Source organism: Hippopotamus amphibius, chromosome 4, assembly GCF_030028045.1.
Source record: "Hippopotamus amphibius kiboko isolate mHipAmp2 chromosome 4, mHipAmp2.hap2, whole genome shotgun sequence".
In the NCBI taxonomy this organism is placed as follows: domain Eukaryota; kingdom Metazoa; phylum Chordata; class Mammalia; order Artiodactyla; family Hippopotamidae; genus Hippopotamus; species Hippopotamus amphibius.
Window position 1 is genome coordinate 88,660,213 of NC_080189.1, and position 26,724 is coordinate 88,686,936.

At 41.5% G+C, this 26,724-nt stretch overlaps 3 protein-coding genes across 7 annotated transcripts in view; 2 read left to right on the forward strand and 1 right to left on the reverse strand.

Annotated features, from left to right (window-relative positions):
- The window catches only part of NAPEPLD (N-acyl phosphatidylethanolamine phospholipase D), an 87,617-nt gene extending 67,717 nt beyond the window's left edge, over nucleotides 1–19,900 (forward strand). For 3 of the 5 annotated variants that reach the window (XM_057730666.1, XM_057730667.1, XM_057730668.1), the window contains 4 exons: nucleotides 4,355–4,661; nucleotides 11,434–12,080; nucleotides 15,022–15,136; nucleotides 19,763–19,900. In XM_057730666.1, the coding sequence (XP_057586649.1) occupies nucleotides 4,371–4,661; nucleotides 11,434–12,080; nucleotides 15,022–15,136; nucleotides 19,763–19,882 (1,173 nt within the window). In that variant the 5' untranslated portion in view covers nucleotides 4,355–4,370 and the 3' untranslated portion in view covers nucleotides 19,883–19,900. Of the gene's footprint in view, nucleotides 1–3,408; nucleotides 3,828–4,354; nucleotides 4,662–11,433; nucleotides 12,081–15,021; nucleotides 15,137–19,762 lie in introns of those variants that run through there. The other 2 variants (XM_057730663.1, XM_057730664.1) reach the window with 2 other exon arrangements.
- On the forward strand, nucleotides 2,045–3,389 carry LOC130851010 (protein FAM136A-like). Its single transcript, XM_057730674.1, has one exon. The coding sequence runs from the start codon at nucleotides 2,418–2,420 to the stop codon at nucleotides 2,958–2,960; it is 543 nt and encodes a 180-aa protein (XP_057586657.1). The 5' UTR covers nucleotides 2,045–2,417; the 3' UTR covers nucleotides 2,961–3,389.
- Nucleotides 19,901–22,953: 3,053 nt separating the features above from the next.
- ARMC10 (armadillo repeat containing 10) overlaps nucleotides 22,954–26,724 on the reverse strand; it is a 39,990-nt gene continuing 36,219 nt past the window's right edge. The window contains 2 exon segments of the mRNA XM_057730662.1: nucleotides 22,954–24,248; nucleotides 25,190–25,261. Of these exon segments, the coding sequence (XP_057586645.1) occupies nucleotides 23,997–24,248; nucleotides 25,190–25,261 (324 nt within the window). The 3' untranslated portion in view covers nucleotides 22,954–23,996.

Sequence of the window (26,724 nt, forward strand, 5' to 3'; positions counted from 1 at the left end):
CCTGAGCGCAGCGGATGCTTCAGCTTTTGTCAGCTGTGGTTTCTTTTTTCTTTCTTCCTTTTTTTTTTTTTTATTATCCGGATTCTATTTTTATTTCCTGAATTGTTAACGGGCTTTGCCTGGGATAGATCCCTCCGCTGTGTTTTGTCCTGCTGCTCATTCTTGAGCGACACTGAGGGGTGAAGGTCCATCTTCTGTAGCTACTTCCTGCTGATTTTGGGCATCATCTGAACCCTGGCTAGAAGAGTAGAACTTCCCCCGGTCACTTTTAGATATGTTTGATGGTCACCAGGCCTTAGTACTAACTGTTTGTGTCTCTGAGCAAGCACCATTTGTCTTAACCTTTTGGAGACAAAGGACACCAGAGAATTTAAAATACATGGCCCAGATATTAGCAAGAGAATAATGGTCACAGTGTCAAATTTTCCTAAAATTGAAGGTAGCTAGGTCTTCTGCCTGTAGGCAAAATTGTGTCCTGATGTCAGAGCTCCCTGCCATGGCCTGAATATTCCTGGTCATCTTATTGTTGTTTTGGGGGAAGAGAAGCTTCAGGTCATAGAAGTTCACATGAATGGTCAAAGGGTCTGTTGCCCCAGGTTGTCTCTCCAGAGTTTGGGCCCTCTTCATGCAAGTGTGATGTACCCAGGCACATCAGGGCAGAGTGGCTGGTTAGGATCGCCAAGTAGGGTCCATTCCACTTAGTAGTCAGTGGATCTTTTTTGTTTTGTTTTTTTCTTTAAGAACTTTTATTGAGATACAATTGACATACAATAAACTGCATAGATTTAAAGTGTACAATTTGATATTTTTTTCTTATTAGTAATGTATATATGGCAGTCCCAGTCTCCGTCATATATGGTTTCTTAACACCTGTTTTCCTCCAGACCATAGACTGTTTACTCCAGACAATTTGGAGAAAAAAAATTCTGGTTGAGTGTCAGCGTACATCCTGGGGTCTGAGTTATTTTCCTTCCTCCTGGGTAATATTTCTGTTTAAACAGCACTGTAGTCAAAAAATAATACTTGGCTCTCTGTTATTGTGTTTATTTTTCTCAGAGTTGTAAAACGTATTGTGTATACATAGTATTTAAACAGAAAGCAAATGTTTGTTTAACAGCATAGGAAAGAGATGAAACTCATGGCAGATGAGTGTATATTTTTACTGCATTGTTTGTCATTTGTATGTGTCTGGAATCCGGTATAGTTCACAACTGAGGATTTCAGTGCCTTGAGTTAAACGGTGTAAGTGGCCGTAGGAGCTGTAAAGAAAAGGGCAGCAGCAACAGCTCAGGTTTGTTGAGCTGGATAACTGTGTGTTACATTTGCTGTATAGATTTTACCTACCCTTCTACATGCTGTACTTGTATGCGCTTTTTCAGTCCTCTCAGTAACCCTTTGGAAGCAGGTGGTATTATCATCTCCATTTTACAGATGAACAAATCAAGGCACAGAGAGGACAGGACACTTGCCTAAGGTCACAGAGCTAGGATACATGCTTGCAGTTCTACAGCAGAGTTCATTCAACTTTGTATTGTTAACCACTTAGATATGTTATTGAAATGTCTCTCAATGTGTATCTCTTTTCTGGGGGCTCATTGTACTTTATTGGGTCATTAGTAACAGATCATCTTCAGAGAGAAAACCACTAGGCCTCATGGAGTTATATGTAAGTCATTTGAAGTACTGAAGTATCAGTGGAGGAACTAAGGCAATCCTCATGTGTTATTAACAATATTTTTTTTTAAAAATGCAGGTATGAAAGTCTTACAGATTCATGAAGGTACTTTATTATATAGAATGTCATGGAAATGGAAATTTTTCATTTGTTTAAATGCTGGCTGGTAGATTAGATTTGTTTTGAATTACAGCACATAAAGAATTTTTGAAAGGTTTGGCAGTGATAAGTAAAGCAAACACCTTTTCCATTTAGCAAGCAGTAATCCTGGATTCTAAAATTGTACTTGTGGGGAGAAGGTTTGAGCCTAATAGAGACATTGTTATAAGTTTGAGTAAATTTTTTGTTTTCGTTTTTAAAATTTATTTATTGGCTGTGTTGGGTCTTCATTGCTGCACACGGGCTGTGTCTGGTTGCAGTGAGCGGGGGCTACTCTTCGTTGTGGTGCACGGGCTCCTCATTGCGGTGGCTTCTCTTATTGCGTAGCACGGGCTCTAGGCGCATGGACTTCAGTAGTTGCAGCACACAGGCTCAATAGTTGTGGCTCATGCGGTCTAAAGCACAGGCTCAGTAGTTGTGGTGCACGGGCTTAGTTGCTTAGCGGCATGTGGGATCTTCCTGGACCAGGGACAGAACCCATGTCCCCCGCATTGGCAGATGGATTCTTAACCACTGCCACCAGGGAAGTCCCTTGAGGAAATTTTTATTGGTTGAGCAGTAATACTGTAGTTGCCCCTCTCGGATGCTAGGCAGCGGCGTAGGCCCGGGAATGGTGCGCCGCCTTGACCCGGGAAGCGGCGATGGGGGGCGGCCCAAACACAGGAGTTCCTGTGGGCGCCGGCGCAGCAGGGAGCAGTGCAGGGTTCTGATGGCGGAGCTGCAGCAGCTCCGGGTGCAGGAGGTGGTGGACTCCATGGTGAAGGGTCTGGAGAGAGAGAACATCCGGAAGATGCAGGGCCTCACGTTCCGGTGCAGTGCCGGCTGTTGTGAGGACAGCCAGGCATCCGTGCAGCAAGTGCACCAGTGCACTGAGCGCTGCCATGCGCCTCTGGCTCAAGCCCAGGCCCTGGTGACCAGCGAGTTGGAGAAATTCCAGGACCACCGGGCCGGGTGCGCTATGTGTTGCAACGGCAAAGCCAGAGATTCAATAGATGCAGGGAGTAAAGAGCTTCCGGTGAAGCAGCAGCTGGAGAGTGGCGTGACCAAGTGTGTGGATGACCACATGAACCCCATCCCAATCCTGACCCAGAGGATGAAGGAGTCTCTCTCATCCACTGGGAAATAGATGTCTGCTGTTGGCCATTGGGGCTGAGGACAGGAATCTTTTTAAAAAGAGGGATGGGGATTTGGGTCTTCTAAGGAAAGTTTATGAATGAGGAAATTAAGGATGGCAGCAAGTTTAAGGCCTGTGTCACTTGCCTCTGGACAGTCGTTCCTTTGAGTTTCAGTTCTAGAAAGTGAAATGGAAAAAACCAGCGCTAAAATTTGGGTCAGAGTTAGCACGGGAGAGTTTCTGTGAGCCTGAATTTCATGTGGCAAGCGCTTTTCTTGGCAACAGGGAGTCTCCCTGGTACCAAACCAGAGCCCTCCATGGTACCAGATTCTCTTAGTATGCAGATACCAACAGGCTGGCAGGTTCATGTAACCTGCTTATGAACTGGTGGAATGTGAGGAGAGGTGTTTCTATTTGTTGCCAACTCCCTGTTCACAGAAGGATCACTACAACATTTTCCACAAACAAAATCCATGAGGTCACTAATTTAGGAGGGGAAGGGGGCTTCTGGGGTTTTGTTTTGCTTGGTTTTGTTTTATATGCAAGGGCATGAAGTTAATTTAAGATGTAGAGTTAGGTGGTTTAGGGAAAAACTTTGAAAGGGTCCTTGCGGATATTCATTTCTGGCCATCAAGATGTGGATGCGTATTTCTTAAAATTGTGACACATGACATCTTTCAGCCTGGAGAGCCTGCGGAAATATAAGAAACGCGATCACACTGGTAGGGGAAGCAACCCTTCCCTCTCACTGGCAGCCATGATGGGCCCTGAGGCTGTCTACAGCAGCATCAGCCAAGTGACAAGACCATCTTGCAGGGACACTCACCCTTGCAGGGAAGGGACTGTGATGTGCTATATGCTAGTGTTCAGGAATGAACGGTGAGAGAGGAATTGTTAGCTGCTTAATTAAGAGAGTTATGAAGTACTGGGTTTGGAAAAATCTAGGTCTCATAAAACAGAATAGAATGAAAGCCTAAACCCAGTAGTGCTTATTTTGCCCCCTGAAATAACAGAGCTCAGTTGAGACAATCCCTTGGCAACACAAAGGTCAAGGGAGAAAAAGTAAGCAACGCAGGCGAGCGGTGACTCCTTTACAGCAAAAAAAGGACAGTGCTCCGTTACCAGATACCACATTTGCCAGGGCCTTTGCAACATGCATTGTTCTTGCCCCAGTTCTGGCACCTTATCGTTTTGATAAGGACCTTGTTGTCTTTTTACAAACTTGTTACTTGAAATGATAATATAGCCTGTCTGTTTGCTGTTTCAAGACTGTGATATATTTTCCTAGTGGTTTGGTTTTAAAAACAAATGACTTAATCTTTCTTCCAAAAAAAAAAAAAATACTGTGTGTATGTTTTAATGTCTTTATGTTAAACTCAGTATATCCTCGCCCCCTTTTTTTTCAGCTCTTCACCAAAGGACATGGATGACAATGAAAGCAGCCAGTCCATGATGACAAGTAGCCAATATCCTAAAGAAGCAGTAAGAAAGCGCCAAAATTCACGGAATTCTGGAGGAAGTGATTCTTCTAGGTTTTCCAGGAAAAGTTTCAAACTGGATTACAGACTAGAAGAAGATGTAACTAAATCAAAGAAAGGAAAGGATGGGAGATTTGTTAACCCTTGGCCAACATGGAAAAATTTCTCTTTTCCAAATGTTCTCAGATGGCTGATAATGGAAAAAAATCACAGCGGTGTTCCGTGCTCCAAAGAGGTTAGCGTTTGGCTTTTTGAGTGCTGCGTGTTTGCTCTGAATATACGTATTCCTTAACGTTGCTGTGAATGGTGCTGTGACACTCCAGTTAGCTAGTTGAGCCCTTTTGTAGGATGAGGTTCAGAGGAGGTGACATGAATAAGGTGACTTCAAGTTCATGGTTGAGCAGCAGAGTACTTGTGTGAAGAACCAGCGCTGATCTGGTGGCAACTAGAAGTAAGAACAAAATACCTTAAAAGTGCAGAAAAGGATGTGATTAATTCTGACTGGTGGGATTGTGAATTATGAGGGTTAAGCCTAGAGTGCTTGGGTTTTCACCCTTGGAAAAAGCTGCTAAAGTTATAAAAGAAATCGTCATATAACCTCCCACTCTTTTAAAAATTGGGACCAGGTTACTGGCCTTTGCGTATGCTAGTTATACTTAGGATGAGACTATTAACCTTTGGCCTCTGGCTTATTAGTTGAGTGAGATTTCGCTTTGGCAGGGAGTGGGTGACTCCCAATTGCAGTACAACTTTCTTCTCCTTAGTTTCTTGCTCCTCTCCACCTCCTACCATTCTGGGCCTCTCTTTTCCAGCAACCCCCATCTTTCCAGGCTTTGTGGGGAATTGAGAGATAAGGAACCAGACATTGGAAGTGGGTGGGATGAAAGAGTGGGGGTATCCCTGAAGGTCGGGTCTGCAGTGAGGCAAGAGGGTGGGGAGTGGATGGGTGGTGGCGCTGTTAGATCTTTTACCTTAGTGTGTCCATTTTTCTTTAAAAGATATGGGATTAACCCCCCCGCGCATATTGTCAGTTTGATGCTAAGAAATGTTCATAGTATTAATCCTAGTGAACAGAATTAACATGAATAATTTTCCCAGCACTGTTTAAGAATGTCAGAATATTAATAAATAAAACCTTATTGTATGTTTCAACTTTGTGGATGGGAAGAACAAGAAAATTTTTATTTCTTCAGGAGAACCCTGTATGAAGAGAAACATGGAGTCAAGCTATGAGAAGAAGGGTTTAGGGCAGGAGGCCAAGATGGGTAGGTTAGCTGTTGGGTAAATATTACTTCCTGGTTTTGGGGCACAGCTTCTAAAAATACAGTAGTAATGGTGTCTTTAATTTCCTTTCATTTCAAAGAGGGAAGTGAGGGACCACATGAAGGCGGAAATACATCTCTGAATGCTGATGATTTGGAGATATTCTAGAAACTGGGTTCAATTTCTGAGAACTCACCAGGCCAATTGTTCTTAAACTCCACTACTCTAGTGCTAGAGATAGAGCCATGAACAAAGCAGAAAGCACCCTTGCCTCCTTGGGCTTTAGTTTAGTAGAAGAGAGACAATAAATAAGTAAATGATGTGGGATATTGAAAGATGATTAGTGCTTTGAGGAATTATAGGGCAGAAAAGGAAGTGGGGGTGGGGTTGGGAACGGCATTCTTCAATGAAGTGTAAACCTTTCTTTGTGTGTGCTAAAGGCAGATTTATGTTTGTTTCTTTGCTTCTTATTTTAATTTTTATCTTATATTGGAGTATAGTTGATATACGATGTTGTGTTAGTTTTAGGTGTACAGGTAAGTGATTCAGTTATACATACACATGTATCTATTCTTTTTCAAATTCTTTTCCCATTTAGGGTATTACCTAAATATTGAGCACAGTTCCTGTGCTACACAGAAGGTCCTTGTTGATTATCTGCTTCATACATACTAATGTGTATATAATTGTGAGCTCCTAATTTACCCTACCAGCCATGTTCCACCCACCCCCGGCAAACATGATTAGGCTTTCAAAGTCTGTATGTTTCTGTTTTGCAATTAAGTTCATTTCTATCATTATAAACTTAGATTCCACCTATAAGTGCTACTGGATGATATTTGTTTTTCTGTGTCTGAACAGTGCACTTAGAATGATCATCTTCGGGTCCAGCCAGGTGCTGCAGAATGGCATTGTCTGAATCTCTTGAACGGCTGGGTAATGTTCCCTTGTGTCTGGGTGCCACACCTTCTGTGTGCATCCATCTGCTGATGGATATTTTCGTGGCGTTCACATCTTGGCTGCTGAAGATACTGTTGCAGTGAAGGTTGGGGTGCATGTGTCCTTTCGAATTAAGTTTTCCTCCGGATATATCCCCAGGAGTTGGACTGCTGGGTTATAATCCAGCTCCATGTTTCTTTGTTGAGGATCCTTCCTGCTGCCCTCCACAGTGGCTGTTAACAGTGTCCACGCCCAGGAACTGCGTAGGAGGGTTCATTTTCAGCACACCCTCTCCAGCATTTTCCTTTGTAGGCATTTTCATGATGGCCACTCAGACTGGTGTGAGGGGATACCTCCTGGTAGTTTTGAGTTGCGTTCCTCTAAGAATGAGCCATGTTGAGCATTGTTTTATTTTTTAACATTTTGAGTAAAATTTAACTCTTGAAATGGACTTCTGGAAAGTCGGCTCTCTTTTATTTCTCTTTTGATCACGTCCCCCAGCATATTTCTTAGGGCAGTTTTTATTTATAGCCTCAGAGCCCTCGTGAATGTGAAGTGCCCATAAGCACTGGTCTTAAAGTTGTAGTTCCGGGAAACAGCCACAAGGCGGCAGCACTTCTTCTTTCCCAGCTTTGGTTACTGCTGCACGGAGAGGCTTAGGGAAAGTGCTGCTCCTGGGTTGTGAATGAGACCGGGATGTGTCAGAAGAGACACCACAGGACTGTGCCTCAATACTTGCACCCTCTTCCCTTCACCCTGGGACAAATCCCAACCCCTGCCTTACGGCTGTGCTGAGGGTGCTGTCCTCCCACAGGTGGTGTGACTCTCAGGAAGGAGGGTGGAGGTGGGAACCCCAGCACCAGGAGACGTGGACGCCAGGAAACTTTTTTGGTATTCCAGACCAAAGGGTCCACCATTCTTTGGGTGCTTTCGGCTTGGTTTAGTTGTGGAGGGCCGGCCTGGGTCTGGAGTTTGTGGTTTTTTCCAGTGGGGACCAGGCATTACAGGTTCAAGGGTGGCTCCTTTCCTGGCACACCCTTCCCAGCTCCCTCAGCCCCAAGACAGTGCTGCTTTGGTACACGTGCTGGCTCAGGTTCCAGCGATGTGAGATCAGCCCGCGTTGCCGGTCCTTGAGGGGAATATTGTAGGCATTTTATTTTTTCAGTAATGTTCATTTTATTTTGCAGCATAGTTGAGTTGTAATGGTGGCTTGGTTTTAGGTGTACAGAAACTTGACTCAGGTATACATAGATGGATATCCACTTTTTTTCGGATTCTTATGTTGAGTAGAGTTCACTGTGCTATACAGTAGTTCCTTGGGGATCGTCTGTGTTTATATGTATATGTGTGTATATGTTCAAACATTATCCTTGGCCCCCAGTGTTTCCCCGTTAGCACCCTTAAATTGGTTTTCTGATTCTGTGCTTCTGTTTGTTGTTTGTAAATGAGTTCATTTGTATCCGTGTTAAGAGTCTACCTCTGATACCCTAGTCCTGTGTCTTTCTCTCTCTGACTTCACTTTGGATGATCACGTCTATGGCCCTCTATGTTGCTGCACGTGGCATCATTTCATTCCTTTTTATGGCTGAGCCATATTTCCTTGTGTGTATGTACCACACCGTCTTTATCCACTTTTCTGTCCATGGACTTCACAGGTGTCTGTGAAGCACAGTAAAACAATGTTTGCCTGTACTTGTGTTTTTAAAAATATGTATAAATGAGGTAATATTTGGGAGTAAGTGTAGTGGTGTGAGGCAGTATGTGTGGAGGCTGGCAGAGTGACCTCGTGTGAGTGCTATAACCTGTTTTCTTGTCTGTAAAAATGGAGACAGTTAATAGTACCTACCTCCGGTGTTGTGGTCAGTATTAAATGAAAAAAATTTTATGAAGCAGTTAGCACGGTTTTTAGCACATGGTAAGCACTCCATACATGGTAGCTGTTATATTAACGTTACTGTATTTTGTGTTATATAAAGTACTTGATACGTTAGATGCTGCATTGTCATTATGTGCCTCGTATGAAGCCTAACTTGTGGTAGGGGGAACTCAGGTGATATTCATACCCTCTCCTTTCTTCCTTAATTCTTGATAAGCGCGCCGTATGGCATTTGTTCACCAACCCTAACTGCCAGCTTTGAGAACTGATTTGAAAAATTTGTTCACTCATCCGTCCAACAAATTTTATCATGCTTGCTGTGTATCAGTCATTGAACCAGGCACTGTGAATGGTCCCAAGTTGAGTCAGACATGAGGTCCATCCTGTGTACAGTTAGCCAGGGCAAAGGGCAGAACATCCACAGCTGCTGTGTGAACAGGTGGCATGGATGTGCAGAGGCAGAGTGAGCGCTGCTGGCTCTGGAGGCTCAGGGATGGCTCCGTGAAGGGTGTGCAATTTGATTCGGGTCTCAAAGGGATGAGAGAGAGAAGAAACAGGGTCAGTATTGTGTCGGGCTCCCAAACTCAGGCTGAGAGCGAGGAGCAGTCCCAGTGTGTGTGTGTGGGGGGGACGCAGAGGCGTGTGCAGGAGAGTGAGACAGCTGGAAAGGAGGATGGGGCTGTCCCCCGACAGACGTACCGCTGGGCTGCGGAAGTGAGATGTGCTTGGTCAAGCAGTACAGAGCCAGTGACGATTTTTCAGCAGGGGAGAGAGTTACGCCGTAAGCAAAGTGCTTTTGAGGTGGCTCTAGTGTAAGGAATGAGTTGACAGGAAGACTTGAAGATGCCTGGATGTTACTTAGGATCTTAACTCGATTAGAGACTCTGAGTAAGGAGACAGGTAAACTGTAAGGGATGGATGGGGTGGTGCCTGGGTGCTCGCTGAGGTTGGGGCTTGTTCCTCTTTGGGAATACTTCAGAGGGCTCGCTCTGTGCCAGCCACTCCTAATTCAGTCCCCAGTAATGACATGTAGGTGCAATTATTATACCCATTTTTCAGATGAGGAAACTAAGGCTTAGACTGGCTGAGAGAAATCTTGTCATCCTCTACCACTGCTGCCCCTGCTCTGCCTGTCTGGGCTCATTTCCCGTTAGGACCAGCTCAGTGACCTCTCAGTTTCCCTTCACCTGCGTCTCCCCCTCTGCCCTCTCTCTCTGCCCTGTGCTGTCTCCTTTGTCCAGCAATTTGTGTCTCCTGGCAGGTACTGTGACACACCCCAGGTCATCATTTAAACTTGCAAAGTGGTTTCTCGAAACATAAATTGGGTCATGTCTTTTTCTTTTATTAACGATGCTTCCTCACTGTCTCTGGGTGAAATGTGGGATCCAATGCTCCTATTGTGTTCTGATCCTTTACAGATTTCAGTTTGTCTTCTGCCCCCAAACGCCACATTCCTGCTTGGCTCTGGGGCTTTGCTTGGGCATTTTCTCCACCTGAAATGCCCTTCCCCCTTTCCTCTGCATCAGGAACTTCTCATCATTCTTCAGGAACCCACACAAGTGACTGTGTCTGTAATGGCTTGTGCAGCTGGGTGCTTCATTCCTTCTTACTGGGCTATAGCATGCCTTGTATTTTATTTAATTTTTCAGTACCACGCCTTTTTCAAAACTGATTTGCAGCAACTAATAAAAAGACACGTAGCAGTAAAAACAAACAAACAAACAAAAAAACAGATGGATAAATATACAAGAGCAAATGGACAATTACAGTAGAAAAATAAAGCCAAGAAGGAAGTTGGTATAGAAATCTCTTCCATCACTCCCTGTCGATGTGCCCTGCCGCGTTCATTCTGTACATGGCTGGAGGAGTCTTCAGCTTTTACTCTGAACTTACTAGTCAAAGCATGAATTGTCAGTTTTCCCAATGATAGTCAAACAAATAAAGCCAACTGCCCTGGAGAAGAAGAGCTTTTCCTGTTACAGGGAATTGAGAGAAACGTTTCTGGGGTGAGTGGGAAGGTGGGGTGGGGTGGGGTGGAGTGGTACCCAGTCGTAAAGACAGCCCCGTGGTGCACGCTCGGCAGGTTTCATGAGGTCTCTTCCTGGAAGAGACCTCGATGCTTTATGACATAACACCAAAGCACAGTTTATGGAAGTTTTATAAAAGCCAGGACTGTGACCCCCAAACATGGCTTCTTGTTGGTGTAGCTTAATCCAAGGATAAAATGTAGAATAACCAAAAGAATAATACTTAACACATTTTGTTGTAGTTATGGTTTCACACCTGTTTGTTCCCAAAAGTGACCATCTTCTCATGGGCAAGGAGCATGTTTTGCTTTGGTTTGGTCCGTGGTAGGACACCTCAGATGTAAGGAATGAGGAGAACTGTCTATGCCTGTGACTTGTCTGGCAGTCATCACAGTGCTCTGCTTTGAATGCTGTGTTCTCAGGAAGTCCGGTTCGTGTGAGATCCAAGATCTACACGTGTGGTCAGAAGTTTTCTCTACTGTTTCTAGGGGCTGACCTTCTGAGACAGTTTTCAGCAGTGAATGCACCAGCCGAGTAAACAGCAGTTGCAAGGGACTGCATCTAGGTTGGTCTACTTCTGGCACTTACAGAAGAGAGCCTTTAAAAAATACTTGGTGAAGTCAATCAGTACTCAAAGTTTTAAATTTAATTTTCCCTTTGTCAGTTGCATTTGGGAGTAAGATCTTACATTACTATATAGTGATTAGTGAGTCAGATTCAGAAAGAAGTATGCATTTTCAAGAGAAAAGCAAAAATAACAAATTTATTGAATGACTTCAGTTCTCCCCAAATAACCCTCCTCTCTATAATTTAGGTCAAAATGTGCTTATGATGACATATAATACCTTTTTTTTTTTTTTTTTTAATAACGGCCGCTTTTCATTCTTTCTTTCTACACATAGGAGCTTGATAAAGAACTCCCAGTGCTTAAGCCGTATTTTATTGATGAGCCTGAAGAAGCTGGAGTGAGGGAAGCCGGCTTACGAGTCACATGGCTGGGACACGCGACAGTGCTGGTGGAAATGGATGAGCTCATCTTGCTCACGGATCCCATCTTTAGTGCTCGTGCCTCCCCATCCCAGCACATGGGTCCCAAGCGGTTCCGTCACCCCCCCTGCACTGTCGATGAATTGCCCCGGATAGACGCGGTCCTCATCAGCCACAACCACTACGACCACCTGGACTACCACTCTGTCATCGCGCTCAACGAGCGATTTGGTAACGAGTTGAGGTGGTTTGTGCCCTTGGGGCTCCTGGACTGGATGCAGAAATGTGGCTGTGAGAACGTGATCGAGCTGGACTGGTGGGAGGAGAACTGCGTCCCCGGACACGATAAGGTCACCTTTGTGTTTACACCTTCCCAGCACTGGTGTAAAAGGACTCTGACAGATGACAACAAGGTTCTCTGGGGCAGCTGGTCTGTCTTAGGGCCTTGGAACCGTTTTTTTTTCGCAGGAGACACTGGTTATTGCTCTGCTTTTGAAGAGATAGGAAAAAGATTTGGACCTTTTGACCTTGCAGCTATTCCCATTGGAGCGTATGAACCAAGGTATGTAGCTACTCAAAGAAAGCACCCCTGCTACATAATGAGTTAAGTGGGCTCAAAATAGTTATGATATGTAATTTCTGATTTTAATGGTGGACTTTATTATACATTGGGTGGGGGTTGGTGGGTCAGAATCAAAAAAAAATTTTTTTTTTAAGTTTTATAATATTTTAATTACAGTCATATCAGTTAGGTAATTATTCAAAATCAGAAATTATATTACCAAGAAAAGTGGACCACGGTTTAAAGAATTAGTATACCTAGCCGGAAGTTCATGTACTATTCCGACTAAAGGTAAACCCATCAGCCAGTAATCAAATCTGACTCTTGCTCTTCCCTTTTACATGGAGGATACTCTCCTTATAGGACCACTTTTCGCTCCATGACTGGAATGCACCCATCCCCTGTCCTGTGTTTAGTGGAGAAAAAGCAAGGGCTCTGCCTGTAGCATCAGTCCCTTGTCTTACTGCAGTCAGCACTGAAGTTAGTCTGGTAAAGACATTGGTGCACTACTCACCACTCGCCCTGCAACCTCTCCAGACTCATCACCTGTCTTCAGAGAAGATAAAGGTCACACTAGCATTTGAGACTCAGGAGACCCATCCGCTGCCTGTGTTTTCCTTTTGATACTGTCTGTTTAAGGAAAACAGAAGTGATTTCAAAGAATTCAGTTAGATTTCAGTCAACTCTGGTTGATATGTGTAAGTTAAGAGAAAATAAACACTAAAAGTAACAAAGTAGGGGCTAATTTAAAAAGTTTTATTTTATCAAGTGCATTCACAGACACATACAGAATGGTGTCGAGGATGGCATTTTATTTAGGCAGTCCTACGAGCAGAACAACACTGATACACAGATGAATTGAGCAAATCTGATCATTGGTTTCCATCTGATTTTGTTATACTTAATTAACTTTTTAAGTTCACCAAAACCATTTCATCACTTTTTATTAATGCTTATTTCTCCCTTTTTTTAGTTTCTTCATTTAAGGGACTATATATTTTTACCTTATTGAAATTATTATAAGCCAATAATAGTTCTTGAATTTCATTTTTCCACATAATTCTAATTCTGAATTCTAATGAAACCTCTCAAAATATCAGTCAATCTGTCTACAAATCAATTTTATATGGTATTGATCCTAACTCAATATATGTCCTTAGTATATAATACTTCTTACTTGTAACTGTGAAAATAAATTTTTATATGTAGCCATATACAGACTTGTCATCTATAGGTGATGATAAAATGTGTACAGCCTAGGTACACAAATGCACTCACATAATCCCCCCTTCCTGCTTGCATTGCAGCTGTCTTGTTGCTAAGATGGTGGAAGGATGGGGAGGACAGTATTTGCTCTAAAGGATTAAACCGTGGTAGCCTCTACTCTGTAATCCAGTTTTCTGGTCAGTACTAAAGTTTTAGAAATGTTATCAAACAAAACTTCAGGGTAGTCTGTAAATGTAAGATGGTTACACCCCCAAACGATTTTCACTAATCTGCTGAGAATGTTTTCACCCTTACTTTTGGGATCTCCTGTCATAAGGTATTCTGTCCAAGTCAGTTAGGATTTTAAGTTTTTATTTTAATTTTTATACCAGAGTAAACATTTTAAATTTATTTCAGACAGACATGAGGTTAGAAAGGAATACGTCTTTCCCTTGGATTTGAAGTAGGAGTTTTAATGAAATCAGTAGAAACACCCAAAACTGTTTTCATCTTGCCTTGAATTCTGAGTGTCAGGAGATAGAGCAGAACATGTGCTTCTCTAATCTGTTGTTGAAGAGAACAGTGGTGTTGTTTTGGGCTCCCATCGGGCCCTGCAACTCCTAACAGTAGACAACCACCCTTGAGCTGCTGCAGACGGATGAGCTTTTCCATGACGTGTTCTACAAAGTGCTGCAGCCCCTCTGCTGAATCCAGATCCCTTGGTCTTCACTGCAGTGTTAACTGGCAGTAGCAGATCCAGGATATAAATGTGAAGACACTGTTCTTCTTCCTCTTCTAAACTGGTGGCTGGGAAAGCAGAGGATTTGCTTGTACAGAGTACATTTTACTTTTGTATCAGAAATAATTCTTTCTCCTGAAAGTGCTGGCTTTGTCAACTTCCTACTCTTTTGGAAGGATTCTATGAAGTGGGCGCTGGACTTGATGCTTTGAATAAAACTTTGTCTTGTTTAATCCTCACAACACCGTTGTGAAGTGGGCATAGCTTTTTCACAGATAAGGAAATGGAAGCTGGAGAAGTTGAAATGGCTCCACAGGGATTCCCAGGAGTCGGCAGAGCTGGGATTCACACCTAGGCCCCCTGCCTCCAGAGCCCTGTTCTTCCCAGGCATGAGGTGCCTTTCAGCGTTTCTCCACTCTCTCTATTTAGTCCCCAGGATGCCATCTTTCTTCTTGCCAAACCGAATACCTCACTCATCAGTTGTGTGACAATTAAATAAAACCCCTGAATAGTAACTGGATTTCGTTGCTCCTGATCTTACAAATTATACACTAATTTTTGTTTGCTTTTCACTTTACCATGTTAAAAAGTTTTTTATAGCAAGTTGTTCAGGTTATTTTGCAACTGGAATTTTGATTTCTAGTTCTTTACCCATTATTCTGTTTCTCTGATTCATACCAGCATTGCAGAATAGCTACTTTTTAAAGTAACAGTGAGACACATTTTCAGAATAAATCATCAGTAAAATCAAAATACACGTGAAACAAAACCTTACTATTCAAAGAGGAGTTTTGCTTGAGACTTAGCTACTGTATAGCAGTTTGTACAAGAAAGACTTTTATTTTTTTCCAGCAGAAAAGTGGACTGAAGGGAGATGGTTTTGCCTGCTGTGATGTATTCCTGTGCAGAATCTTAAAGGTTGATTAGATGAAGCAGTAATTAGAATTCAGTGTATACTTCAAAGGCCAGATTTAATAAATTACTGTGTTTTATCAGGTGGTTTATGAAATACCAGCATGTAGACCCAGAAGAGGCCATAAAGATTCACATTGATGTCCAAACAAAGAGATCTGTGGCAATTCACTGGGGAACTTTTGCCTTAGCATATGAGGTGAGTGTGATTGTGATAACAGTAGCTTGTTATGTGTCTGACAGATGGCAGGATTCAGGCATCACTGTACCCTGCAGTGTGTTCAGAAACCAGACTAGAATCAGAACCTGTGTGGTCATCACAGTCCTCAGGTGAATTAGGGTGGTAAATAAAATTAGTAAAACCCCACTTATATACAGTGGGGGAAAAACCCTCATTGCATGCTGTTCTTTTGGCTTATTTCTGTAGTTAATGAAGCATGTGTTTATATAATCAAAAAATGGTGTAGTCTTAGGAAATAGAAAAATGAACCATCATGTCATCTCTCTCAAGGGAGGCTTTTGTTGAAGTAGAAAATACAAGACATACATAATTACTCTAAACGTGTTGTAAAGTGGGACAGATAAAGTGGTCTCAGAGTCAGCAACTGTTACTAATTGGAGGGATCGGGGGAGCTTCGTGGAAGAGGTGACATTTGAACTTGGCTGTGAGAAGGCAAGGAGGAAAAGTGTGGCATTGGAGGCAGCAAGCGTGGGGAATAGCGGCTAGGACTCTTGCTACTAGCCAGGGCTGTAGGATCAAACAGAAGCTTAGCGAAAAGCTTTCTCTCCTTTCCTGGATCCAGGGCCTGCCCTAAGCAAAATTCAGAAACGGATGATTGAACTTGGCTGCTTCTACGCTGCTCTGTGTGGCATCTTCCACATTCCAGGGCCTCTTTGGAGGAGCCCTGTGCTTTCAAGCTGTTTTAAGCAATCCCGCTCTGTCCTATTTCTGGCCTGCCCTCTCCCTAGGTGCATCTTATTCCAGAATAAATACACTGCCTGCCCCCTGCCGACTCCCCCCACTTAAAATTTCCATTCCGCAGTGCTGCAGCCCTGAGCCACACTGTTGGGGGACAGAAGGGAATCAGTAAATGAATGACCATGGGCATGGGAAGGGTGACGGAGAATGAGTGTGTGTGTGTCTGTATCTGGAGACGGGGGACGTTTGATACTGGTTTCCATTGGTTTCCCACTATATTTAGAGGCAGTGTCTTATTCTGTGTGTGTGTGTTCCATATGTATGTAGATAAACTTAGAGGTGTGTATATGTTCCATATATAATATATCCCAGCATCTTAGATGAAGTAACAGTACTTTATTAAACCCTGCAAAGAGAAGAATCTAGGATGACTCCTAGATTTTTCACTTGAGTAACTGGGAACATGGTTATTCTCTTTACTGAGATGGGAGGATGAGAGAAGCGAAAACCTCAGTCTTCAAGAGAGAGAGAGTTACTGTGTTTTCAGCCCTCAAGAATTACTCCTGTTACAAATCTAACCTTCAACTTTATTTCTTAATGAAACATAACATGCAAACTCATGTATCTTTCTGACATTAGTTGTGTAAATCTGACAGCTACGAATTTGCTAAATAAATTTTAAGGTATGCGGAATTTGGGGGGAGGATGTTTAGCCTCTGCTTTGCAGACAGTTTAAAATGATGTGCATGTAACTCGTTGTAGTAACTGCGTACCATAATATAAGCAGCTTAAGGATGTCCTTGACTTGGCAACACTTTAAAATTGTATGTATGGCAACATCTGATTTATCTAAGGAATGATGGATGAATTTCCTAGATGATGTATTTAAGCACTTAAACTTAACTCACTGGTTTTGCAGGCACTACATAATATATGTTAAATTCTTAAATGACCAGGATCTTTGAGTATATTCTGTTGGAGTAGATCATAAAACTATGACCCCTTTGAAAGGGAACATGTGAGTTATCTGGGGCTGGTTGCCTGGCCCTTAATGGGTCCAGACTGCTGGGAGCTTCTGCTTTCATCACTCACTCTTACCTCTAATCTACTATCTCGCTTTATGCATGTCGTTTGGTCTCACAGCTGTTGGGCATTTTCATCTTCCCTGCAGGACTAAAGTGCTTGCACTAAGAGATAGCTGTCAGTCACTCAGAAGGCTTTCTTGCCTGCTTCTAGAGTTCCCTTCTAGATGGTTGACCTATGAATAAACTGAGAAAGGTACTGAAGCATCAAAATCCATACTAAGTTAGAGTTTATAATTAGTTAGGGTTTAGGAAAGAAATTATTAGTGTAGGGCGATTGTGTAAGTGTATTGTTGGCCAAGACTTGTACAGCACAGGGGGAAAAAAAGTTAAACAGTTTTCAGTGGGAAAGAATTTCATCATTTTGAAATCTCTTAAAAGCAAGTTTGTGAGGGACGCTTCTTAGGCTGTTTAAAGTTATACTTTATTGGGGATATATGAGCAATCTCCTGTATGCTTAAAAAGATTAAAAGTAGATTCCTGTTATCAACTAACCCCATTAATAAGTGCCTGTCTCAAGAAATACTGGGTAACCAATGTATAGTTAACCTCAGTTACTCAGCAGTCAGTGGGAAGGCACCCCTGACCCTCTAAACACAGCCATAAACCTAGACGTAAGCAAGCAGGGAGAAGAGGCCCGGGTGTGGCCAATAACTGTTAGCAGACCTGAACATCGGAAGCCACAGAACGCTGCCTGGTGTTCCTAGTACCGTGTATCACTGGCTGGCCCTTCGGAGTCTCTGCGGCTAGTTCCTCGTCTCCCTTCCCTCTCAGCAGTGAGTGCCGTAGGACTCAGTCCAGGGGCTCCTTTTCTTCGCTAGTTGGTTACTCCCCTGGGGATCTCATGTCTTAGGGCTTTAAACACCATCATCCACTGCACCTCTCTAGCCCAGGTTTCCCACTACAATCCACATGTATACATCTAACCACCTACTTGACATCTCCAGTTGGATGTCAGTCTAAAACCAAACTTCTTCATCTTCCCTCAAACTTGTTTCTCGTACATCTCAGTAAACGGCAACACCCTCCTTCCAGTTCCTCAGGCCAAAACCTTTACTCTCTCTGTCTCATATCCTCCAGCCAGCTTTTCCCCGCATGCAGTCAGCTCACCCTTCGGGTTGTATTTAGACTTGACTACTTCATTTTTTTTTTTTTAGACTTTGACTACTTCTTACCCCCTTCACCGATGCCACACTGCCCCTTACACTCTGTTCTCAACACTGCAGAGGGCAGTGACCTTTACCCCTCAGATCAGATCCCGACACTTCTGTGCCAGAAGGACCCACAGCTTCTTATCACCCTCCCAGTCATAGCCACAGCCCTCACAGCTGCCTACAAAGCCCGGTGCAGTCTGCTCCCTCAGGTCTTTGTTCGAAGGTTGCCAACTCCAAGATGACTTCTTAGATGGTTGTATTTAAAATTAAACCTCCACCCTGACCCCCTTACCAATTATGTTCTCCCGAGAACATATCACCCACTCAGATACTGTTTTCTCTTTTATTCATTTCTTATCTGTCTCTGTATTGGGATGAAAGCTCCAGGAAGGCAAGGGTTTTATATGGTTCACTGGCCTGGCTACTCTCTGGGTGCTCACAAGACACTGCTGCGTGAAGGGTAGAAGCAGACTTACCCCAGGGATTGGAGTAGAGGCCATTTGATTTTTCTTCCTGCTTTAACTTGCACATTTTACAGCTTTTCTGATTGAAATTGGGAAAAAACCTTTTGTGTAATAGCTATTTCTTTTCCTTTATTCAATGTAAAAATAGCTACTATACAAGGTAAAGATTTAGCTCAAAAGAGAAATAACTGGTGAAATGATTTATCTTTTATACCTTTTACTTTTTTTTTTTTTAAATAATTTACTTATGTATTGGCTGTGTTGGGTCTTCATTGCTGTTTGGGCTTTCTCTAGTTGCGGTGAGCAGGGGCTACTCTTTGTTGTGGCATGCAGTCTCCTTATTGCCGTGGCTTCTTTTGTTGTGGAGCACGGGCTCTAAGGCGCACGCGCTTCAGTAGTTGTGGCTCGTGGGCTCTAGAGTGTAGGCTCAGTAGTTGTGATGCATGGGCTTAGTTGTTCCTCGGCATATGGGATCTTCCCAGACCAGGGATCAAACCCGTGTCCCCTCCATTGGCAGGCGGATTCTTAACCACTGCACCACCAGGGAAGCCCCCTTTTGCTTTCTTTAACGATAACACATATTCACGTGGTTTCAGTTTATTTGGAAAACATTTGAGTAGGTTGAAATATTCTTGAACAGTGTGCTTTCTTTTTTTTTTTAAGCTATGAAAAGGTGAGGAAACAAAAGGAAATTCTACCTGTCAAATCTGTTCCCCAGGCCCCTGTTCACTCCATAGATTACAGAGACGGTATTGGCTGGGGTTTGGGGATGACAGCCCTTCTTCAGCCAAAAATATTTTCTCTAGCATTTGCTTACACACACATACTCTTCCTTACAGTCTAAGTTTCTGATCCTCCCAAAATATTGGTAACGCTTAGTTCTTTAGCATTGATTCCGTTTAGACTGGGATTTCACATAGGGAAATACTGATCAGAGTTCACACAGTCTAATAATGTCCAATTTAAGCTGGTACCAGTTTGACACACATGATGTTAACAGATTGATAAATAAGGCATTTCTGTTGACTTGATTCGATATTAGAAAGTTTGATGGACTCATTTGCTAATGCTTCAGTGGAAAGGAAGGGGATGACTTTAAGGAGGCTATGTTGGTTATTTTAGTTTGAACTGTTGTTTGAAATATCTCCCCAAATATATGCATGCTTAACCTTTTTTCCACTTTTGTTTCTCTCTGCCCTTTGCCAGCATTACTTAGAACCTCCAGTGAAGCTGAGTGAGGCTCTAGAAAAATATCGACTGAAGACTGAAGATTTTTTTGTCTTGAAGCATGGAGAATCAAGATACCTTAATACTGATGAAAACTGAGTAAACATGAGCACAGGGGCTTTTAACGAAAAAGGCATCATCTGATACACATCTGAAAAGACTACAAAATTCATGAATATTATGATTTTTTACATTTGGAAACAACTTCTGCAGGTTTGTGTTCTATGTTATAACCTGCTTACTAATATGACTGCAGGTTCACATACATGAAGAGTTCAGAGGTGGGTCATTTAGATGATGAATTGGCTAATGTGGGTTTTAAGTCATGTTTAGTGACCTCAACACTGCAATGGAATTTTTTTTACTATCTACTTTAGTGGTAGAGTTTTGAGGTTATGAAAGACTTTAAAAACTCATTTCTGTTCTTCTGTTCTTACGGGCCTTCTGCAAGGTAAGTCAAGCCTGTCTGCCTACCTAGACTTTCTCAGAGGCCTGCACATAGAAACATATCTCTTATAGACACTCACAGCAAATGATGACATGGATTCCCACAGGCTCATAGCAATTCTTGTGCTATTAAAATTAGCTTATATGCCAAATGTGAAGTGATTTATGTTTTTAAACATAAAAACGTAGGAGTTTGGGCTAAGTTACCTTTTGTAAAGACAGCTTTTTAAGAGAGTGGAGCCATATATTCTGTGGCATGTCTACAGCCCCCAAACCAAAAGCCCTCTGAGCTGGACAGAGCAAAGGGAAGTGTGGTTATGAGGACATGATTTATGAAATTTTCTACTTTTAATTTAATCTAAAAGTCAGACCTGCTCAGCACAAATATAGCTGCACGGAAATAGTTTACAAAGACAAATGCAGATCTTAAATGTTAATAGACCATATACTTTAAATTAAATCTTATTCTTTCCATATTCCATCTCGTCTCTGTATATATGCTCATTTTTTCCCCCTGGTTTCCTAGCTCAAACTCCAATATGTCAGTGAGCTTTATACATATTTTATGTTTTACGTGATTCTGATGTTTTATATTTTTATATTAAATGATCCTTAAGCACGGTCCTACTTTTATTAAGCCAGTGTGGCGCAGTAGCGGTTAAAAAGAGACAGTGATGCTGGGAGTCCACGGCCCCGAGTTTTAGTCCTGGGTGGGCTCAGCACTCTGAAACTTCCTAAGCGAGAGAGGCCCATTCTGTCTTCCTGATCCAGTCTCAGTGAAATGAGTTTTATTCATACAAAATAATCAAAATAGGTTTTCTACACCAAATGCTAGCCAGGCCTGTAATTTATTTCCACATATATATGCATGTTAGCTGCTTAATCTGAATTGTGGTCCTGCTTCTACCTTGGATTTTCTGTGCCCTACAACACGTCACCTAAGCTCAGTGCCTCAGTGTCCTCATGTGCAACTTAGAGGATGATTTTCATCTACCTCCAAAAACTGTGAAGAGTAAATAAGTCATTTTTTGTAAAAAGCACTTTGAAAATATGAGGGAGAAAATGCTATCTTAAGGTATCACTGCCTAATACAGATAGGTAGATTGGAAAGTGAAAAAATAGGCTAATGCTTTTGATAATATATACTCAAGCATATAAGGACACTAAACATTGAGGACTAACAACTTTATCTCCTGCATTTTGTAAATTTGGAGACTAAGCCAAAATAAATGTAAATCTTTATCAACATTTAGCATTTTTATCTACAAAGATGCAAATCTGTCAGGGAAAATGTATATGTAATATAGGTAGATGTGTATGATTTGGGGGCACTAAAGCACAAAAAATTTCCCCATAAAATAAACCTTCAGGAAAAAAACACAAAACACCTTTTCACTCCAAAGGAATATTTAGCAAGCAGACGGGAATCGAGATGTTAGGCTTATGGTGGATCAGCTTTGGCACAGGTTGCCCCGATTAATACCAGCCAGTGTTCTCTGGTCACCTTCCTCGCTGTGGCACGCCAGCCGAAAATTCATCTCCTTCAGTGGCCTTAATGTTAATTTTGTGTTCACATGTACTGTTTACCTGAGGGTACTTACTCTGTTCTGAGCTACACTTAATTGGGCCTGCCTCATTTCTCTAGGCTTCCTCCAAGCCTTAATTTTTATTACCATGTGCATTCTTTCCACTTTGACATTTTGTTCATTAAGAAGTACACTGAAATACATCTCTCCTATCCACATTTTGAAGGTGTTATGTGCAGAGCAAAAACAGGTTTTGAAAAATAAGACAGATCCACTCTGTTCCCTCCATTCAGTCTAACACACATCACAATACCTTCTGTTTGTCTCATCCTCTGTGTCAATTTCATTTCCCTCTTTGACTAGCCAGCATCCATACCAACATGTATGACTTTATTGAGATCCCTTTCTCTTGTGGTAACTGAGGAACACTTTGAAGCTCATTGCCCAAGCGGGTGGGACCATCAATTAGGAGAAAGCCCACCTAAAAAAGGTAAGATATGCCATGACCTACACAGGTAGAGATCAAATTATGTACTTTCACTGGGTAATTCTTTCTGCAGAGTAAAATGAGTTCCCCCTTTTCTCTAGTATTTTGACATTTGAAACTCAATGCTCTGATCTCCAGGAAATGTTATTTGTTCAAACTAAGAGGAAAAGAAGAGAGGGTATCTAAGAATCCAATGCTGCTACAGCACATTGAAATCAAATCTTGGTTTTAATGTGTGTCCATTTTGAATATATACTTTCATTAAACAGAGGAAGATTAAGCAAAATTATAAAGAAATGTGCCTTTCAGGGAATGAATACTTACGTTTGCATGACTGATAATGATTCTTAGTTCTCATAATGTACATTATTACTACTCTAGCTAATTGAGAATTTTCATGTTTTCATCATATTTCTACTGTAAAAATATTTCTCCCAAGTTTTATTTCTGTGTCAGGACAACCCTGAGAAAGCCCAATTTTCTGTTTGAGGATTTGTGACTTCATGTGGAAATCTGTGTACAAATGAAACTTAAGAGTACTCTTCTCTTAAAGCTTTGCCTTAAATACATGAATAGGAAAGCTTCTGCTTGCAAACTGATTTACTTAATAACTAAGCATGGTGGTGGTTATGAACTTGAATATTATAAAACCTGGACGGGGTGGGGTGGGCAGGGGGAAAAAACCTGGCTGAATTCAAATATATCAAAAAAATTCTTACAGGAGCTTATGGGATAAAAATACTATTAAAAATAACTGCTGAGAATTTTTCATACCTTGTAATTTTAGTCATGTAAAATATAGTTGAAAATGAATAAACAAAACTCCTTTCAATTAAGGGGAGAAAATAATCTTGTGATGTTCTTCTTTGGTATTTAAAAAAATTATAAAATTTATGCTGAGTCAAAAATTCAAACACTAGAAGGTGGTATACATAGAAAAGTCACTTCCTCACTTCCCGGTCCTATTCTCAGGAGTCTGGCTTTCATTCTAGATATATCATAATGCCTATGTATGAATGACAGAAGCGTTCTATCCACATAGAAGCATAAATTTTTTGATTTAAAAAAATCACAAATGGGATCACATTATACATATTTTCCTACAACATGTATTCTGAGAAACAATCATATTTCGTGGATGTCTTTCCACATCAGCACATTCTGCCTTGCTTCATTCCCTGTAAAGAGTAGATCACTCAACCAGCTGCCTTGGGGTGGATTTTGATTGATCCCCATATGTCATACACAGCCCACTGAATGGGACGGGGTGAGTATGAGGAAACACTTCTCCTAAGAGGTCACAGTTTTCATGGATCAGAACAGATTCTAATGATTAGAACAGACCTGAATGCAGAGTGGCAGGGGGCCTGGGGAATGGGGGATCTCACTGCTACTAAAAGAACAAGGTCCTTCCTAGGGCGGTTATGAGACATACTGTCGCTGTCCCAGATGAGTAACTGCAAATCACTCCCAACAGTGGAAGGGTGGCTTATACATAAAAAGGTCACTGTCGCTCCATGTAGAGGAAATAACTGAAGTAGCTTAGCAAAAAGCAAAATAAAAACAAAGAAAATGGTGTCAGAACAAGCTCTTATATTCATTTGGTATCAATAAAATGCTTCAAAATAAAGCAGGTGACCATGGCAAGTTGTAGCTGTGTTAATGATGAAAGGTGATATTTACTGTTTAAATTCAGCAGTTGAAAGAATCCCTTTATAAGGTGTTTACTCTTTAGAAAAATATGACCAACCAGTTAGAATTTTGGTATCATTGTTACCTTTTCCTTTACGTCTGCATCGTGGTGATAAACTAAAGCTTTCATTTTCTGGGCACATGCTTCTCCATATAACAGGTAAAACAGTGACCCTTCAGTGAAAGTTGGCTGAATAGCTAAATGGCTTTCCTTTTTGAGGCAGGTAGTTATATTCTGAAACAGTGTGAGAACTCGAAGAAGAATCTCCTTTGCTACATGGCCATCATAAAGGGAAAGGAATGATGAATCCACCTGAAATAGGAAACAATGAGAATTAAAAACATGAAAACATTTTCCATGTGGATTTTCACATTTTAAAGCTGCACTGAATACATTTTAAAAATCTTGTCATGGAAGACTATCTCTAAAATTGTATAACATAAATGTGTAAAATTTTAAGCACCTATACATTGTATACTAATGGAAAAAAGAGGTTTTGTGCTTTATCTAAAATATACTATTTCCTTGGAATTCTAGAATGTAGTCATTTGGGAAAACACCCATTTCCTCTTTAAGATCCATCATATATAGTCATCACGGAAACTCATTAACTCACCAAACACTAACTGCATACACAGTGTGCAAGGCATAGGGCTGAGCAGATGAATATGACAGGGTCCCTTTTCTATAGGGCTTGAGGTCCATTCTCCCACAGCACTACCTACGCTCCTTCAAAACACTACAGCTTTTAATCATCTTGCTCATTTCTTACATATTTTTGCCCCTCTCTCTAGACTGCAAGCTCACGAGGACAAGCACCACGCCATGCTGTACTCACTGGTGTATCCTGGCACTCAGCCCATCATCAGGCACGTACTGGGGCCTCCGTAAATACTAGTGTTTCAGCCGATACTAAGATGCACTGAACATAAACAGCTCAAGTGTAATAGATGTTATGATATGTAAGTACCCCAAATTGGAAAGAGACAAAAAATTATAATTTATTATTGCCAGGGAGAACTTTTCAACATGATTTTTAAAACTAAAATACATTTATTACAGAAAATTTAGGAAATTCACATGGGCAGAGAACCAAAAATGAAAACAAACAAAAAAAAACAAAACCACCTCTACTACTGTTCCTCAGAGATACTCCCTGTTAATATCTGGGGATAAATCCTTTCCTTCCAGATCTGTCTGTCCAAATCTATATATTTGTATAGACAGAACAAATAGTAAGCTATTGAACTTACTTGGGCACCAAGGAGTCCATCTGTCATAGCTGGATTTTCAGACAAATTCAAAAGCAGTTTCAAAACTTGAACCTGAAACAAGAAGGATGTTGGTTTATTTCAGACCAGCAAGTGTGGTTTTTCTTTCCCTGGCATTCATTCTGTCCGCCAGCCAAGTCCACATTTTAAAGTCCTGCCTATTCTTCAAGGTTTGAGTCAAATTTTCTGCACTCAACGAAGCTTTCTCAATTCCTCTTACTTAAAACTCAGATTTCAATTATACTCATAGGTAGACAGGGAGAAAATAGTGAACGTCTTCACGACCCACCCCTGGCCCACAGAAATACCTAATATGAAGTAAGTTTAATGTGTTATATGAATAATCTTTATTATGATTACTGTTAAGTGAAACATGATCTTTGGAACAAAAAAGTAAAGTCTGAAAGCTCAGTTTATTTCTATTTGACGTATGAAAATTTCAAGGCACTTTGGTTATGAAGACTAACAATATAGTGCTTTATACTAGGTTTCTATGATACTTGGACCATATTGTTTCTATGTGAAAAACAGTACACTAATTTAACTAGGCAGTGACATAAATAATAAACAAATACTGACTTATAGCTGACTGCCCAAAATATCAGAATTCTTATCACTTAACACTGAAAAGTCAGTAATGAAAACATTCAAATAGAATTCTTTCTTTAAAAATATGAGTCATGGACTTCCTAGGTGGCGCAGTGGTTAAGAATCTGCCTGCCAGTGGAGGGGACGCTGGTTTGATCCCTGCTCCAGGAAGGTCCCACATGTCGCAGAGCAACTAAGCCCGTGTGCCACAACTACTGAGCTTGCGCTTTAGAGCCCATGAGCAACAACTATTGAGCCCATGTACTGCAACTACTGAAGCCCATGTGCCCAGAGCCTGTGCTCTGCAAAAGAGAAGCCATGGCAATGAGGAAGCCATGCACCACAACGAAGAGCAGCCCCCGCTCACCGCAACTAGACAAAGCCCATGTGCAGCAACGAAGACCCAACACAGCCAATAAATAAATAAATTTATTAAAAAAATTTTTTTTCAAATAACATTAATACCTATTCATGGTAAATTTCAAAGAATAAAAAAGGTTTCAGCACAGAAAAAGAAACCATAAACACAATATAGAGACGATCTACAGAATGGGAGAAGATCTTTCCAAATGATGTGACCAACAAGGGGTTATGTTCCAATATACACAAACAGCTCATGCAGCTCAATATAAAACAAATAAGCCAGTCAAAAAATAAAAAGACCTAACTAAACATTTCTCCAAGGAAAACATACACAACAAAGAACAGTAAATGATGCTCAATATCACTTATTAGTAGAGAAAAGCAAATGAAAAGTAAAATAAGGTATCTCATCGAACCAATAAGAAATGTCCATCATCAAAAAGTCTCCAAACAATAAATGCTGGAGAGGGCCTGGAGAAAAGGGAACCCTCCTCTGCTGTTGGTGGGAATGTAAATTGGTAACAGCCACGGTGGAGAACAGGATAGAGGTTCCTTAAGAAACCAAA

Bases quoted from the DNA above. Each gene is read 5' to 3' on its own strand.
- LOC130851010 (XM_057730674.1), top strand. From the start codon at position 2,418: ATGCTAGGCAGCGGCGTAGGCCCGGGAATGGTGCGCCGCCTTGACCCG.